This window comes from Trifolium pratense, linkage group LG1 (assembly GCF_020283565.1).
Source record: "Trifolium pratense cultivar HEN17-A07 linkage group LG1, ARS_RC_1.1, whole genome shotgun sequence".
Classification (NCBI taxonomy): Eukaryota; Viridiplantae; Streptophyta; class Magnoliopsida; order Fabales; family Fabaceae; genus Trifolium; species Trifolium pratense.
In genome coordinates, this window is record NC_060059.1 from 5,858,556 (window position 1) to 5,871,865 (window position 13,310).

At 30.6% G+C, this 13,310-nt stretch overlaps 2 protein-coding genes across 2 annotated transcripts; both read left to right on the forward strand.

The window, feature by feature from the left end:
- The first annotated feature begins 2,723 nt into the window (after positions 1–2,723).
- Positions 2,724–6,714, forward strand: LOC123884844 (MADS-box transcription factor 17-like). The gene is made up of 8 exons (XM_045934079.1): positions 2,724–3,046; positions 4,167–4,251; positions 4,515–4,576; positions 4,877–4,976; positions 5,142–5,183; positions 5,809–5,850; positions 5,970–6,091; positions 6,342–6,714. Exons 1-8 carry the CDS (start codon positions 2,742–2,744, stop codon positions 6,442–6,444), a joined length of 861 nt encoding a protein of 286 aa, XP_045790035.1. The 5' UTR covers positions 2,724–2,741; the 3' UTR covers positions 6,445–6,714.
- Positions 6,715–9,150: 2,436 nt separating this feature from the next.
- LOC123902607 (probable fructokinase-7) lies at positions 9,151–12,781 on the forward strand. The gene is made up of 7 exons (XM_045952372.1): positions 9,151–9,482; positions 10,388–10,596; positions 11,115–11,327; positions 11,413–11,610; positions 11,758–11,898; positions 12,071–12,187; positions 12,275–12,781. Exons 1-7 carry the CDS (start codon positions 9,461–9,463, stop codon positions 12,398–12,400), a joined length of 1,026 nt encoding a protein of 341 aa, XP_045808328.1. The 5' UTR covers positions 9,151–9,460; the 3' UTR covers positions 12,401–12,781.
- Positions 12,782–13,310: the final 529 nt, after the last annotated feature.

Genomic DNA, 13,310 nt, shown 5'->3' on the forward strand with positions numbered 1-13,310 from the left:
ATACCCTAATGGATAAACAAGTTTTACATGCTATAGTAACGAATCATTACTATGCTACGAAGTGAACTGACCAATGAGGTGTTGAAACATGGCGAACTGTACTAGGTCTAGGAGTGGATCTAAACGATAATAAACGTCCTTGTCCTACTCCTATATATGTAGGCTAATAGCATTAATTTATGAAAAGGAGAAGAAAATTGAAATCTAGTACTAGTAGATTTGATTGATCTGACTTACTATCCGTGAGAGATGGGAGCCACAACACCACAAAGCCACAAACAAACAAGAAAAATACTCCCTCCGTCCCAAAATATAAACAAAAATTGGTCAATAAAAGTTGATGTATTTGGTTTAAAATTTAGTCCAGATACATTCACTTTTGTTGACCTCCTTTTGCTTATATTTTGGGACGGAGTAGTATTAAACAGTGTTTCGGACACTGTTAAAAATATTAAAATATAAATTTTATCTCGAAATACGTACATTCAAATGTATCAAATATATAAAAAGTTGTCTTTCTAATATAATTTTTTTTTTAGTATGCTTAACAAGTGTCCCGCCCCGAGACACAGTTTAGCATGACCCAACAAACAAATACAAGTAGAGTATGATTATTTATACTACTTTCTCCAATTTCAAATATTAATAAAAATTCTAATGTTAGATTCATTAAATGATTTATGTATATAATCAAAAATATAAATCAAATATATAATTTATTTAATAAACTTAAAAAAACACTTGTTTATATTTAAGACAAGAAAAAATAAAATTTATTTTCATGCACAATTTTGTTTTGTGAACCAGTGCTACACCAGCGTCATCTCCTAGTAAGCAAGCATAGGGTACCATGATTCAAATATCCTAATAAGTGCCTCAACCATGAAAGAAAATACTAGTAAATAGTATCACGTTACTTACTCCCTTCATAAAATCACGTTCTAATACTATTGTGTTGGCTTTAAAATGTGGACCACCGGATTACTGAAACACAGGTTGTTATTTTTTTTAAGTTTGAATGAAATAATGGTGGAATGGTCAACTCGCCCCGCTCCAACCATCCAATTATTAATCGGCCTAAAAAGGGGTAAAGCAGGGCAGCTTAACTAGTGGTTGTGGGTTGATAATCTCATCCCATCCATTTTTATGGCGGATTACGGGTTGGTGGAAGTACTCCACCAATAATTTTTTTAAAAATAATAATAAATTCTCAAAAATATCATATAAATTTATAAAAAAATAAAAATAAAAATCATTCAAGAAAATCAAAATATAAATCAATAAGGTGATCAAAAAATAAATTTATCATTCAAAACTTCAAACATTCATGATTTATAAAATGAAATAAAATATTCAATTTATATCAAAGGATAATGTTTATTCTCACGAGATTTCTGTCATGAATAATGTTGCAAATGATATATTACTTTATTTCTATATATTTGCATTACCTTAATTAAATCCTAAACCGTAGATTAGGTTAATTGAGTTTTATTTTCTTATCAGGGTCAAAAATAAAAGATTCAGGTATAATGTGCAGAGACTTTTTCTCAAAAATAAAAAATGGTTAGACCCTTTTTTTTTTTGCAGGTTAGGTGGCGGCGGGACTCACTACTTTTGCGGATTAAAAATGCCATTCCACCCTGCCAAAAACGGCGGATTAAACGGACCGACCCGACGGACTTCACTCGTTTTACCAAATCTGATTTTTTATTGGTGACTGTTTTTACCAGACTTGATAAGGTTAAAAAAATTGTAACTTTTAATTTTATAATTTATAAATTAAACTTTTCAGTTTGGATTAAACGACCATTAATATTTCAAATGTTTTAATATATAGATCTTTCGATAGCAGAAAAACCAAATCCGTTGTTAAACATTCTTATTCCTATTGAACATTCTTAAAAACATAAAAAAATATTGATTATTATAAGATTGATGTTTAATTTAACTATACATGTGAATTTTTTTAACCAAAATTTATGTGAAATTTTATATATAATATATAAAATTATTTAACTGTCGAATTATCAAAAAACAATTATCAAGGTTAGATAGCGCGACACTCCTTCCTTCAGCTTATCTAGGTCTTATCAGTCTTATGTGTTTGGGTGATTTGGAACGAAAAAAATCAAAAATTATTTAGAAATTCAGAACCCCCTTATCCTAGTTGATGGATAAGGTCAAAGTTTATTCTTACCGGTGGTTGAAGACAACAAATATTAATTTAGTCTCTAACCTTCATAGCTGGTAGTCGAGTCCATTCACTTGTTTGGGATTGGTGTAACTTTGTAATCTCGTTTGTTGTTCCGATATTTGTTTCTCTAATTTATTATAGTCTTTTTTGCACACCTTATACTAAATGGACTAAATGGTTGGTTAATATATAGTATTTGATTTTGGGTTGTTGAAATAAAAATAAAAGACTAAAAAATAGCACGGTTCTCTTTTTTTTTTTTTTTTTTTGAAAACTTGGTATCCGGTCTTAGGACCGACTATTTTAAGGGGACCAATCTCACCGCCCACTTGCGGGAGCCCCATTTAAAGCCAGAGTTTTTTTTTGCTCTGTATGGAGTTAGCCCACCGAAATTGGCACCAGTGGGAATCGAACCTAAGACCTTCAGAGGAGCATACTCCAAGGGTCCAAACCAACACCACTCGACCAACCCGAGGTGGGTTAATAGCACGGTTCTCTTATTTTCTTCCATTAAAATATTACACTTTTGTTTCATACATATGCGATGTTTCCCTATCAGGATATAACGCCGAAAAAGGTAACCAATATATATTTATATATACTTCGGTCGTTTTCTGCAGTTGAAGCCAGAGAGAGAGAGAGAGAGAGAGAAAAAAAAGAATCTAGGATGGGAAGAGGGAAGGTGGTTCTTGAGAGAATACAGAACAAAATCAACAGACAAGTAACATTCTCAAAGAGAAGGAGTGGTTTGCTGAAGAAAGCATTCGAACTTTCTGTGTTATGTGATGCTGAAGTTGCTCTTATCATCTTTTCCAGCCTTGGCAAGCTTTTTCAATACAGTACCACTGAGTCAGTATTATTTCTTCATTTTCTTTGTGGCTTTCACACTTTTTTTTTTTCTCTGATGCTTTTTCTATGATCAACAATGGCCAATTGATGAAAATCTTGTACACTGTGTTGGCTAAGGTGAACATGATTGTTTTACTTATAAACTCAACTCATGTTCGGTATCTTATATTAGATCTTGGAGAAATTCTGATACTATGTTAAAATTTTGAGTTCAGCCTAATTCAACTTATAAAACCGACTTATAAAATGAAATTGCCTCTATTTTTTAACATATATTCAAATTATCTCATATCTGATGTAAAATTTTTAACGATTGTTTTACGAGGACTAGCGTTAGGATAGGTCCTTCATGAAGGGTAAAGGCAACTTGATCACTTTGTTTATATTTGTTGCTGAGTGTGTCATTGTTTTATTTATTTTTTTGTCACAAAGATATTGTTCTTAATCCTCTATATTTTGGAGAAAAAATTAATTTAAAGTTTGATCAATGATTAATTAAATTATGGTCAATATTTGTTTCAGCTAGCAGGGGTCCAATTCATGGTACTCACCATTAATTTTATTTTTATTGAAGTTCATTATCAACATAATTTTTCATGTTTCTATACTTTTTAAATAAGAAAATAAATTTATAATGTAAAGAGTAGGTCATATAAAAAAAAAATACATGTTCTTTTCAAAAAAAAAAATTATATATTTAACTACAAAATTTTAAGTAAAAAAAAAAACTACGAAATTTGTCAACAAAAAAAACCGAATCTACTTATACATCCCTCAAACTAATGTACATCACTCTAAGGTATAAGAAGTATTAATTAATTCCTTAAAAAAAAAAGTATTAATACTCATTACATTCCTTAAAAAAAATAAGTATTAATACTCATTACAATATATTTTTTAAAAAGAATTGCATAAAAAATAATAGAAATTTTTAAAAAATAAAAAGTAAATAGTTGAATGATATTTTAAAAATGATAACATTAAAATAGAATGAAATTAGTTCATATTTTGGACCAACTAGAAAAATTATTTACTTAATTATTAGTCAAAACCATGTGAAATATTACTTATTGATGTGTTTTTTAACAAAGATTAATTATCGATACTTGCTCATGATCAGCTTGAACAAAATCATTGAGAAGTATCGACAATGTTGCTTTAATAATATGTCTGAGAATAACGACTTGGGAGAACAAGAGTCACAGGTAATTTCTCTTCTTTTTTCCATGTAACAAGGTTGATCATATAATGTTTTTAAGAACCTTTCCTTCATAGAAATTTATTCTTTATTAATTCTTGATAGAATTCTCATAGAGAAGTATAGAAGAATACATATAGAATGAGAAATATAATTACATAAACAAGGTATATGTTATGTAGCCAATTGGACCAACTAAACTAACTAATTAATATGTAATTAACTTTTACATGCATGGCTAATGCTCTTAAACATTTTCTTGCATTGAAGAGCTTACACCAGGAGCTTTTGATGCTAAGAGTCAAGCATGAATCTCTAGCTCGGACTCAAAGGTATCGATTTTGAAGAAATAAATTTTGAAAAGTTTTAGTTGTTAGTGATTTTTTTTTAATGACAAATAATATTATTATATTAATATAAAGAAAGTATAAGAGAAAGTTCAGAATATAATGGAGTATCGGTTGTTTGCTGGATATTTGTTAAAAGTCTCATATTGGGTAGAGATATGACAAAGATAGTCTTTATAAGTGTAGTGCAAACCTCAACTCTCAGACTAGCTTTTGTGGTTGAGTATATGCCTCCCAAATTCTAATAATATTACTTATATGTTTTCGATCTTTTTTGTTTTTAAGGATATTTTTGGGAGAAGAACTCAATGCACTTGGCATAAAAGATTTGCAGAGTATAGAGAAACAACTGGAGAGAACACTTGCACAAGCTCGAAAGCACCAAGTATATTTTGATATATTCTTATTGAATTTATAAACTTTGATTGAGATGAAACACACAAATGTTACATCAACATTGGGGATTAACGATAATAGAAAAATAAATTGAAGAAGTGTACTTTAATTTTAAAGAAGTGTTTTGCAAATGATGCGTTTATTTTAATTTCAGATGCAAAAGATGATGGCAAGAGTTGATCAATTACGTGAGGAGGTATGCAATTATTATAAATTATTATTGTTGGTTTATCATCTTTAGACCAATTTTCTATTTCAATGCAATTTCATTAGATATTCTCACATTTAGCTGATTGATCAAATTTTGTCACTTTAATTTGTTCTAAGCCCTCAATCAACATGGGTGACTTCACTATGACTCAAACCTGAATTTCCTCTATCCTCTTTTTTATTGAACAAGTTGTTTCCACTTGACCAGCATCATTTGTTCCATAATACTTAAAAAATAAGACCTATAGACCATCTTCAATGATAAGTATTTATTTTTTTAAGTACCTCTTATCGGAGCAAAACACAATTAAGTACCTAATATGTACCGCTTTTTAAATAAACATTGGTATCTATATATTTATGCATGTGATGCCTATTTATAATGAAGTAGATTTATTAATGAGATCTATTTAGAATTTTTAAGATTGCTGGATTTATTAATGAGATCTATTAATGAGATCTATTAAATAGTGACAAAAATTATTATTGTGTGTGTTTTTGTCTTTACACTTTAACCAGTATATATAAAATCAGAAACTGAGAAAAGAAAGATTGATATTTTTAATTACATAACTAATCCTTTCTCTCGATCATTATTTAAATATTGGCAGGTGCACAAGGTGGAGGAGGTCAACAAACAATTAAAATCCCAGGTATCAATTTCATTATCAATATAATTTAGGGATTAATGCTGTATATAAATTTCAAATGCTTGATTACATATGACCTTTTATTAGTAATATGAGCAATAATCTCCAAATTGTTACTCCAGAAAAGAGGTATAAGCACCAATATTTGTGACAATTCGACTAATTCGACCATCTCCAGTAATAACAATATCATCGCCAATTTACTTGATGCACAAGCCAATCAGTTTGATTATGGAACAACAAGGTGTGTATTTATTTTTCCTCACTTTTACTTTTTAGCAACATATATCAACCTACAAACATACTATATATGCTAATAGAGAAAGTGAGATACGTGCTATCGGTATAAATTAATTTTCAACATACTGTTATAATATAAACTTACATGAGAATATGATAATTTCTTATCACATATCTATGAAAACTATTTTACACTGTCAGTATATTATTTACATTAAATTTTAATTAAAATGTATATACACATTATGTTACAGCCGGTTTGGGCACCAACAAGGTGCATCAAAAGACCAAGCGAGCATCGACATTGATAGAGGACAAAGCAGTCACAACAAGAACAATGGATGGATGCATATTTGAAATTTTATTTTTGAGATCACGTGTATCCGATCGATCCGTCAAATATGTCTCAAAAAATTCCATGATCAGATTCTATTTGGTTTAATTTATAATGGGGAATTTTATTTTATTTTGACATTTTTCCAGCCTGATAATAGCTTCAATTGCATTATGTGTATGTAGCTAGCTAGCCAGCCAATGCCAGAATTGGTATTAACCTCTGTTTCTATTAACAAAATGATGATAACCATAAAAGATAAATAAAATCTGATGAGTCTATTCTTCTCATGAGTCATGATAATCAATGCAATTTTTTTATTTTGTTTGGATACTAATCAATGCAATTTTTGGAGTATTATTTTAAGTTTCTCAATTACGAAGAGTTAACGTAGAATTATAAGGTGTATTAATTTGAGACACAATGAAGTAAATATTGATTTAATCTTTGCTTGTAGGCAAAGAACAAAATGAGGATGATATCAAAAAAAAAAAAAGAGTTTCAAAGTATTTAACTTCTATCTTACACAAACACCAGAAAGAATGAATTTAGTCCAAATTCATTCATCCGTTTTTTTTTTTTTCCCTTTTGTTTGCCACCCACCAACACATAATTTTTTTTGCTTCTCTTCCCTTACTTATCCACCTAAATAACCTATTTGTTATACTAATGATAGACTCACTCTTGCACGATCCTTAATTACATCCTAATGGATATCGGCCTATTGAGAGAATCATTTTTTTTTCTCATACAATCCAAACTCATTTTTCTTTAAGCGAAATTACCTCTGGTCAACTTCTTAAAATGGATTTAGATTAAATAAAGGGATCAGTTACTGTTGCGCTTTAATTTTGTACCAAAAAATACCTCTTACAACAAATATGTTTGTTCAAGAATTAATGTTCTATTTGGGCCAATTAGCCTGAATTAAATTGTTAGGTAAACACTTGTAAATAATATTATCTAGTATACACCTGTGACTGAAAATTTACAAGCAGTAGTATAGGTAGGTATATTAGTTTTAAAGTCTTTTGGACAGCATATTAGTTTAAATTAAAGTAGGTATAATATTGATATTCTTTTGGGTGATTCAACAATGTAGTGGAACTTTGTTTTTAATTTTTTACTAAAACAATAATATTGTTGATTTAAATTCGTAGCGTACATTAGATGTAAACACAAACATTACTAAAAAGAAAGACACTGCAAATATGAAAGTGGAAGTTTAACATTTTTTTGAAAAGTTGATAAAAGTTCGCCTCTATTTTAACCGGAAGGATCAATGCAATTCATTAAAATTGAAGTGGGCGTAGGACTTGTACCCTTTTTTCTTTTTGGTGTTTAAATCTTATGTCTTGTATTCTAAGCACTTAGTTTAGTGCTCTTTGTTGTAAAGGTTTGAGTACTCCTTGCACTCTCTTATAATAAATTTTTGCTTATAAAAAAATGAAAATATCAATAAAATAGTCAGAACAATTATTCGGCTAAATAATGAACAATTATGTTAACTTATCTCCTAATAAATTCAACCTAAAAGTTTTATTCATTGGGTTTTTCTAATATGATTTTTAACGAGGCATATATTATCTAAATCCTTGACTGACACTGATTATTGTAGGTTTTGGTCTAGTCCTTATGTTTTAATTTCTCTACTTCAATTATATTAAAAAGGCACCTTTGCCTTTTATTTATAAAAAAAAAATCAACCCAAAAGTTTAAATAAACAGAGAAAGAAGCCTCCTATATACTCAAAAACCAAATTTGGTGAGTGCTTCAATGTATTCCCTACTAACTCAGCATCCATCACAAAAATAACAATCGTCCTACTAAATTCCAACACCCTTTTTCTACTGTTGCCTTTAGACCATAAATTTCTCCGGTCTAACATAAAGAATGAGTTGGATACAAAGAGTATAGCTTTCATAAATTGTCCAAACTTTTTTCTTTTAACTTCTGGTTCTCATAAAAACAAGACCTCAGGGATTCGAGTTCGACCGTGATGTAAATAAATTATAGCCAATAATTATTTTTATCAGGAATCAAACTCAGGTTCTCCTGATCAATTCATTCTATGGGGTGCTTATCAATTCACACGAAAGTTGGACGAAGAAAAAAAATCAGAAACACAAAGATTAATCGAATAGGATAAACAAGATGATAAAGAGACTCACAGTGATGGTGGATCTGTGAAAGATGTGCTATGAGCTGAAGACCAATTTCTGATGTAACCAGCGATAGAAAGGGAGATGTACCTGCAAAAACCACTCTGACCTTCCCAAATAAGTGAAGGATGATCTTTTTGAGGTTGGTCTCCCTCACTTTGGTCATTAAAAAGTAGAAAACAATCGTCTTTAACCTCTCAAAACCATAAAATAAATACACTATCATGAATAAGACAAAAAAAAATATTTATTTTTGGTTTATAATGAGCTGGAGATTGAACTCATTACCTCTAGCGTGTTACCCAAACCTCTTATCACTAGACCAAACTTAGTAGCTAAAATGAATATTCTTTATGTCATTAAAAAACTTAAAACTTATAAAATTATAATGTCAAATTTTTTATAAAATTATAGTGTTAAATTTACTCGTAGAAAAATTATTAGATTGACTAAAATGTCTTACCTGCAACTTTAATTCAATTTAATTTAAAGGACTGAATCACAATTTCCTAAATTTGAGATACTAAAATGTCTTACCTACAATTTTAAGGACCAAAATAATATTTCACAATTGACAAAAAAAAGAAACTTAAGACTTATTTTATTTATAAGAAGAAAAATAAAATACCATCTTGTTGTTTTGCTTACAACTTTACATCATCGAATCTTCCCTTTTCAGTAGAACAATACAAATTCCCATTCTTTTCAAATCAACAGATACATACACACATTGCATTACATAATCACTGCATTGCATCATCCCTTCTTTCTCTATCTCTCTGTAAACTCTAAACTATTTGCAACACTTTTCCTCAAAAGACTCATTTTTCCTCTTCTTCATTTTCAACACTCTGTTTCAATCCCGTTCCTCAGATCAATGGCACAGTTTACCCCCTCAGGTTTTTCATCTCTCTTTGTTTCTTAGCGTTCTTGTGTTTTACAATATTCATTACTCGTTATGGTATTGGACCTTGATTTTTTTGTTAACCTAAAGATTGTGTCTTTGAGGTTTTTCTGATATTGGGTTTATTCTTTTATTGGTGATTTTTCTGATATTGTTTCACCGTTTTTAAGCTAAAGATTGCGTCTTTGAGGTTTTTCTGATATTGGGTTTCTTCTTTTATTGGTGATTTTTCTGATGCTGTTTCATTGTCCCAGATTGGAGATTGGAGATTTTCCCCCATTTTTATAGTGTTTGTTAGTTTGAATGCATTTTTTTAATCTTTTAGGTTTTGATTTCCATATTGTTATATACAGTTGTTAATGTAAAGATCTGATTGGTTTGTTATTTTGTTTGGGATCTGTGTGATTTTTGAAACTGTACGTATTAGGAGAAGAAATGGGTAATTTAAAAATAATGATTTTAATGGCTTCACAAAGTTTAGTTCATTGGAAAATTGAGGTCATGTTCTTAGCTAAAAATTATGAGCTGGTGAACATGTGAAAGGTAAATGGGTCTAAATGTTGAATTTAGGTGTGATTTAGCTCACAAACTGGTTTGTCTCATCTCATCACCAATTTCACGTGAAGGTCATCATGGTTGGTAATGTTTTCCATGTTATATTTGAATTCAAAATACATGTACTTTTATCTTTATGAAATTTTGCTATTGCCAATTTAGGATGTCATGTTACCCATGTGAAATGATTCTTCTCTTTTTATTTTTTTTTTGTTTTCTCTGAGGCATTTAATACTATTTCATATTTAATTTTGTCCTACTTTTTTACTTTTCTACAATGCTAGCAGTAAAATTTTCTGAACCCAAAATTCATGTTGATCTGATGTTATTACTATGTTTTTGCAGGTAAATCTGATGATATTGCATCAGAAGGATGCAACGAAACAAGTGATCTGGTTGTTTGTTTTGGTGAACTGTTAATAGATTTCGTGCCAACGGAAGGTGGAGTGTCTCTAGCTGAAGCGCCTGCTTTCAAGAAAGCTCCTGGTGGTGCTCCTGCGAACGTGGCAGTTGGCATCTCTAAGTTGGGGGGTTCATCTGCATTTATAGGCAAGGTGTATATCTATATCTATTTATCTTGATGGTTATTTGATTTTTTATTACTATCTACAGGACTTCCATGTTTGATTTGTGTTCAAATATTCATCTCTAAGAAATTTGTAGGGTGTTAGGTTATTCGAAATTGGTTAGACTTCTCTGAATGACTGTTTAGAAAATGAATAAAAGGGAAACTTTTGCTTGATTTTATTACGTGTGTTTGTTTCATGTCTGGTTGAAGTTTTAAAAATGTATTCGTGAGGATTGTGCATTCGGAGGAATATCTTTTACTCGCATTTTATACTTTTCATTACCATCAAATAGAAATCATATTAAGACCTACCTTTTTTACCCCTTTTTTATTGTTGAATTAAATAAATTTTAAAACTTCCTAGAAATATCATGTACTTAATTGTAGATTGTACCATGGAATAATACTCTTGGCTGTAGTATTCTGAATATGATCATTTTTTGGAATATGAATATATGTTGGCTGAGAAAATGATAGCTTAATTCCTTACCATTTGTGTTTTAGGTCGGAGCAGATGAATTTGGGTATATGTTGGCTGATATTTTAAAGCAAAATAAGGTCGATATATCTGGTATGCGGTATGATTCTAATGCAAGAACTGCATTGGCTTTTGTTACACTTAGAGCTGATGGCGAGCGCGAGTTCTTGTTTTTCCGAAATCCTAGTGCTGATATGCTTCTGGATAAGTCAGAGCTTGATCGAAACCTCATTGTGAAGGTGCCTTGAATTTCTGTCTTTGTTTATAAAATGTGTCTAAGGCCTCTTTTGTATATATGTCTGAAAGTTTTAATACTGATTGCAGGCTAAAATATTCCATTATGGTTCCATCAGTTTGATTGACGAGCCATGCAAATCAGCTCATCTCGATGCTTTGAGAATTGCTAAAGAGTCTGATTGCATCCTCTCATATGATCCGAATTTGAGATTGGCACTATGGCCATCAGCTGAGGCTGCTCGGGATGGTATAATGAGCATATGGGAACTAGCCGATGTCATAAAGGTTAGTTTTTATTTGAACTAGCATATGGGAGGATACACGTGCCATTTATCATATACACTCCATAAATGCCACCACTCATTGTTTCATTTTTTATTTTATTCTGTTTTGTTTCGAAAATAAGCATTCATTATTTAATATGTAATGCAGATCAGTGAAGAAGAGATCACCTTTTTGACTGGTGGTGATGATCCTTATGATGATGATGTTGTATTAAATAAGCTTTTTCACCCTCATATCAAGCTTCTAATTGTTACCGAAGGGTCAGAGGGTTGTAGATATTATACCAAGGTAAGCTTGCCAAAGTCAGTTAACTCAGTTTCTTAATTGTCTTGAGCAAGGTTATTTGCTCTTCGTTCCGAAACTTTACTTGAGCAAGGTTTGCTTCTAGGTTCAGTATTTCACAATGTTATCACACGAGTGACCAGTGTAATAGCAATTGTCAAATTTGTGTGCACTGCAGGATTTTAAGGGCAGAGTTGCAGGTGTCAAAGCTAAACCTGTTGACACAACTGGTGCTGGTGACGCCTTTGTTAGTGGGTTTCTGTACAACTTAGCTTCTGACCCAAGTATACTCGAGGTAATTCAGATATTTTTACACATTCTAGTTGTTGATTCAGAAAATGTTGCAAATGTTTGTAGCTGATGGATTTATTTTATGTGGCAGAACGAGGAGCATCTGCGAAAAGCGCTATATTTCGCCAATGTATGTGGTGCGATCACGGTGACAGAGAGAGGGGCAATTCCTGCACTACCTACAAAAGACGCCGTCCTGCAATTTGATGCAAAATAGCAACACCAACAACAGTTCCTCTGTTATAAAATGTAGTGTTTGTTGTATTTTAAGCTATAGCTTAGGTGATGCTGAGCTTCTTTTGTATCATTGTCATTTAGGCTGTATTTTTCTACTATAGAATAAGTTCAAATTTGAGTTGCTATCTCAAGCTATGGCTTATATAGTTATACATAGCAGCTGAGCACACAGATCAGTGTTTAGAATCAGATTTAGTGTTGTAGAATGTTAGACTTAAGATCTGTAATAAATCATACCACATGCCTCTATTACTTTTGATTGAACTCTTTGCCTAGTGTCTATGCAAATATGACAGGGATGTAATCATAGTAAACATCTTCAGCAGCAGTATTCTCATATGAGATAGTGTCATTTTCCAAATTTTCCTTGTCTATGCCTTCCAAAAACTTAGCGAGAATTTTCTTTATCTTGAATAACAATATGATTTTAATTTGAATTAATCACATGAAGCTCAAAATTAGTATTAGAGGAAACTGAATTGACAATTTTTATTTTTTTTAACCCTTTGTTCCTGGGAAGGATGTTTGAACTAAGATTGTTCGGAATAATTCATTTTAGGAGAACTCATTAACCACTTGAGTCCAATGTATTGGTTTGAATTGACAAATTTAGTTACAACACTTACATCATCTACCTTTGATCAAAAGTTTGCAAAAACAAATGATTTTTTCTTTTTTGTCAGCAATATCGAATAATGGACCGATTTGAATTGATTTATTTGAACTCATTTACTTACATAAGTTTTTGAGATCGTTGAGAGAACTTGTTAAAATAACTTATGTCAATATTTATAAGTTTTATTTCAGCTTATTTTCATAAGTTCTTTATATAAACAATTTGTTTTTATTTTATCTTTTAGTATAAAAATAATTTATATAAACTTATACAT

Bases quoted from the DNA above. Each gene is read 5' to 3' on its own strand.
- LOC123902607 (XM_045952372.1), top strand. From the start codon at position 9,461: ATGGCACAGTTTACCCCCTCAG. The intron at 10,597-11,114 runs GTGTATATCTAT...TTTGTGTTTTAG, and splicing joins CATCTGCATTTATAGGCAAG to GTCGGAGCAGATGAATTTGG. The intron at 11,899-12,070 runs GTAAGCTTGCCA...TGTGCACTGCAG, and splicing joins GTTGTAGATATTATACCAAG to GATTTTAAGGGCAGAGTTGC.
- LOC123884844 (XM_045934079.1), top strand. From the start codon at position 2,742: ATGTTTCCCTATCAGGATATAACGCCGAAAAAGGTAACCAATATATAT. The intron at 5,184-5,808 runs GTATGCAATTAT...AAATATTGGCAG, and splicing joins TTGATCAATTACGTGAGGAG to GTGCACAAGGTGGAGGAGGT. The intron at 6,092-6,341 runs GTGTGTATTTAT...ATTATGTTACAG, and splicing joins TTTGATTATGGAACAACAAG to CCGGTTTGGGCACCAACAAG.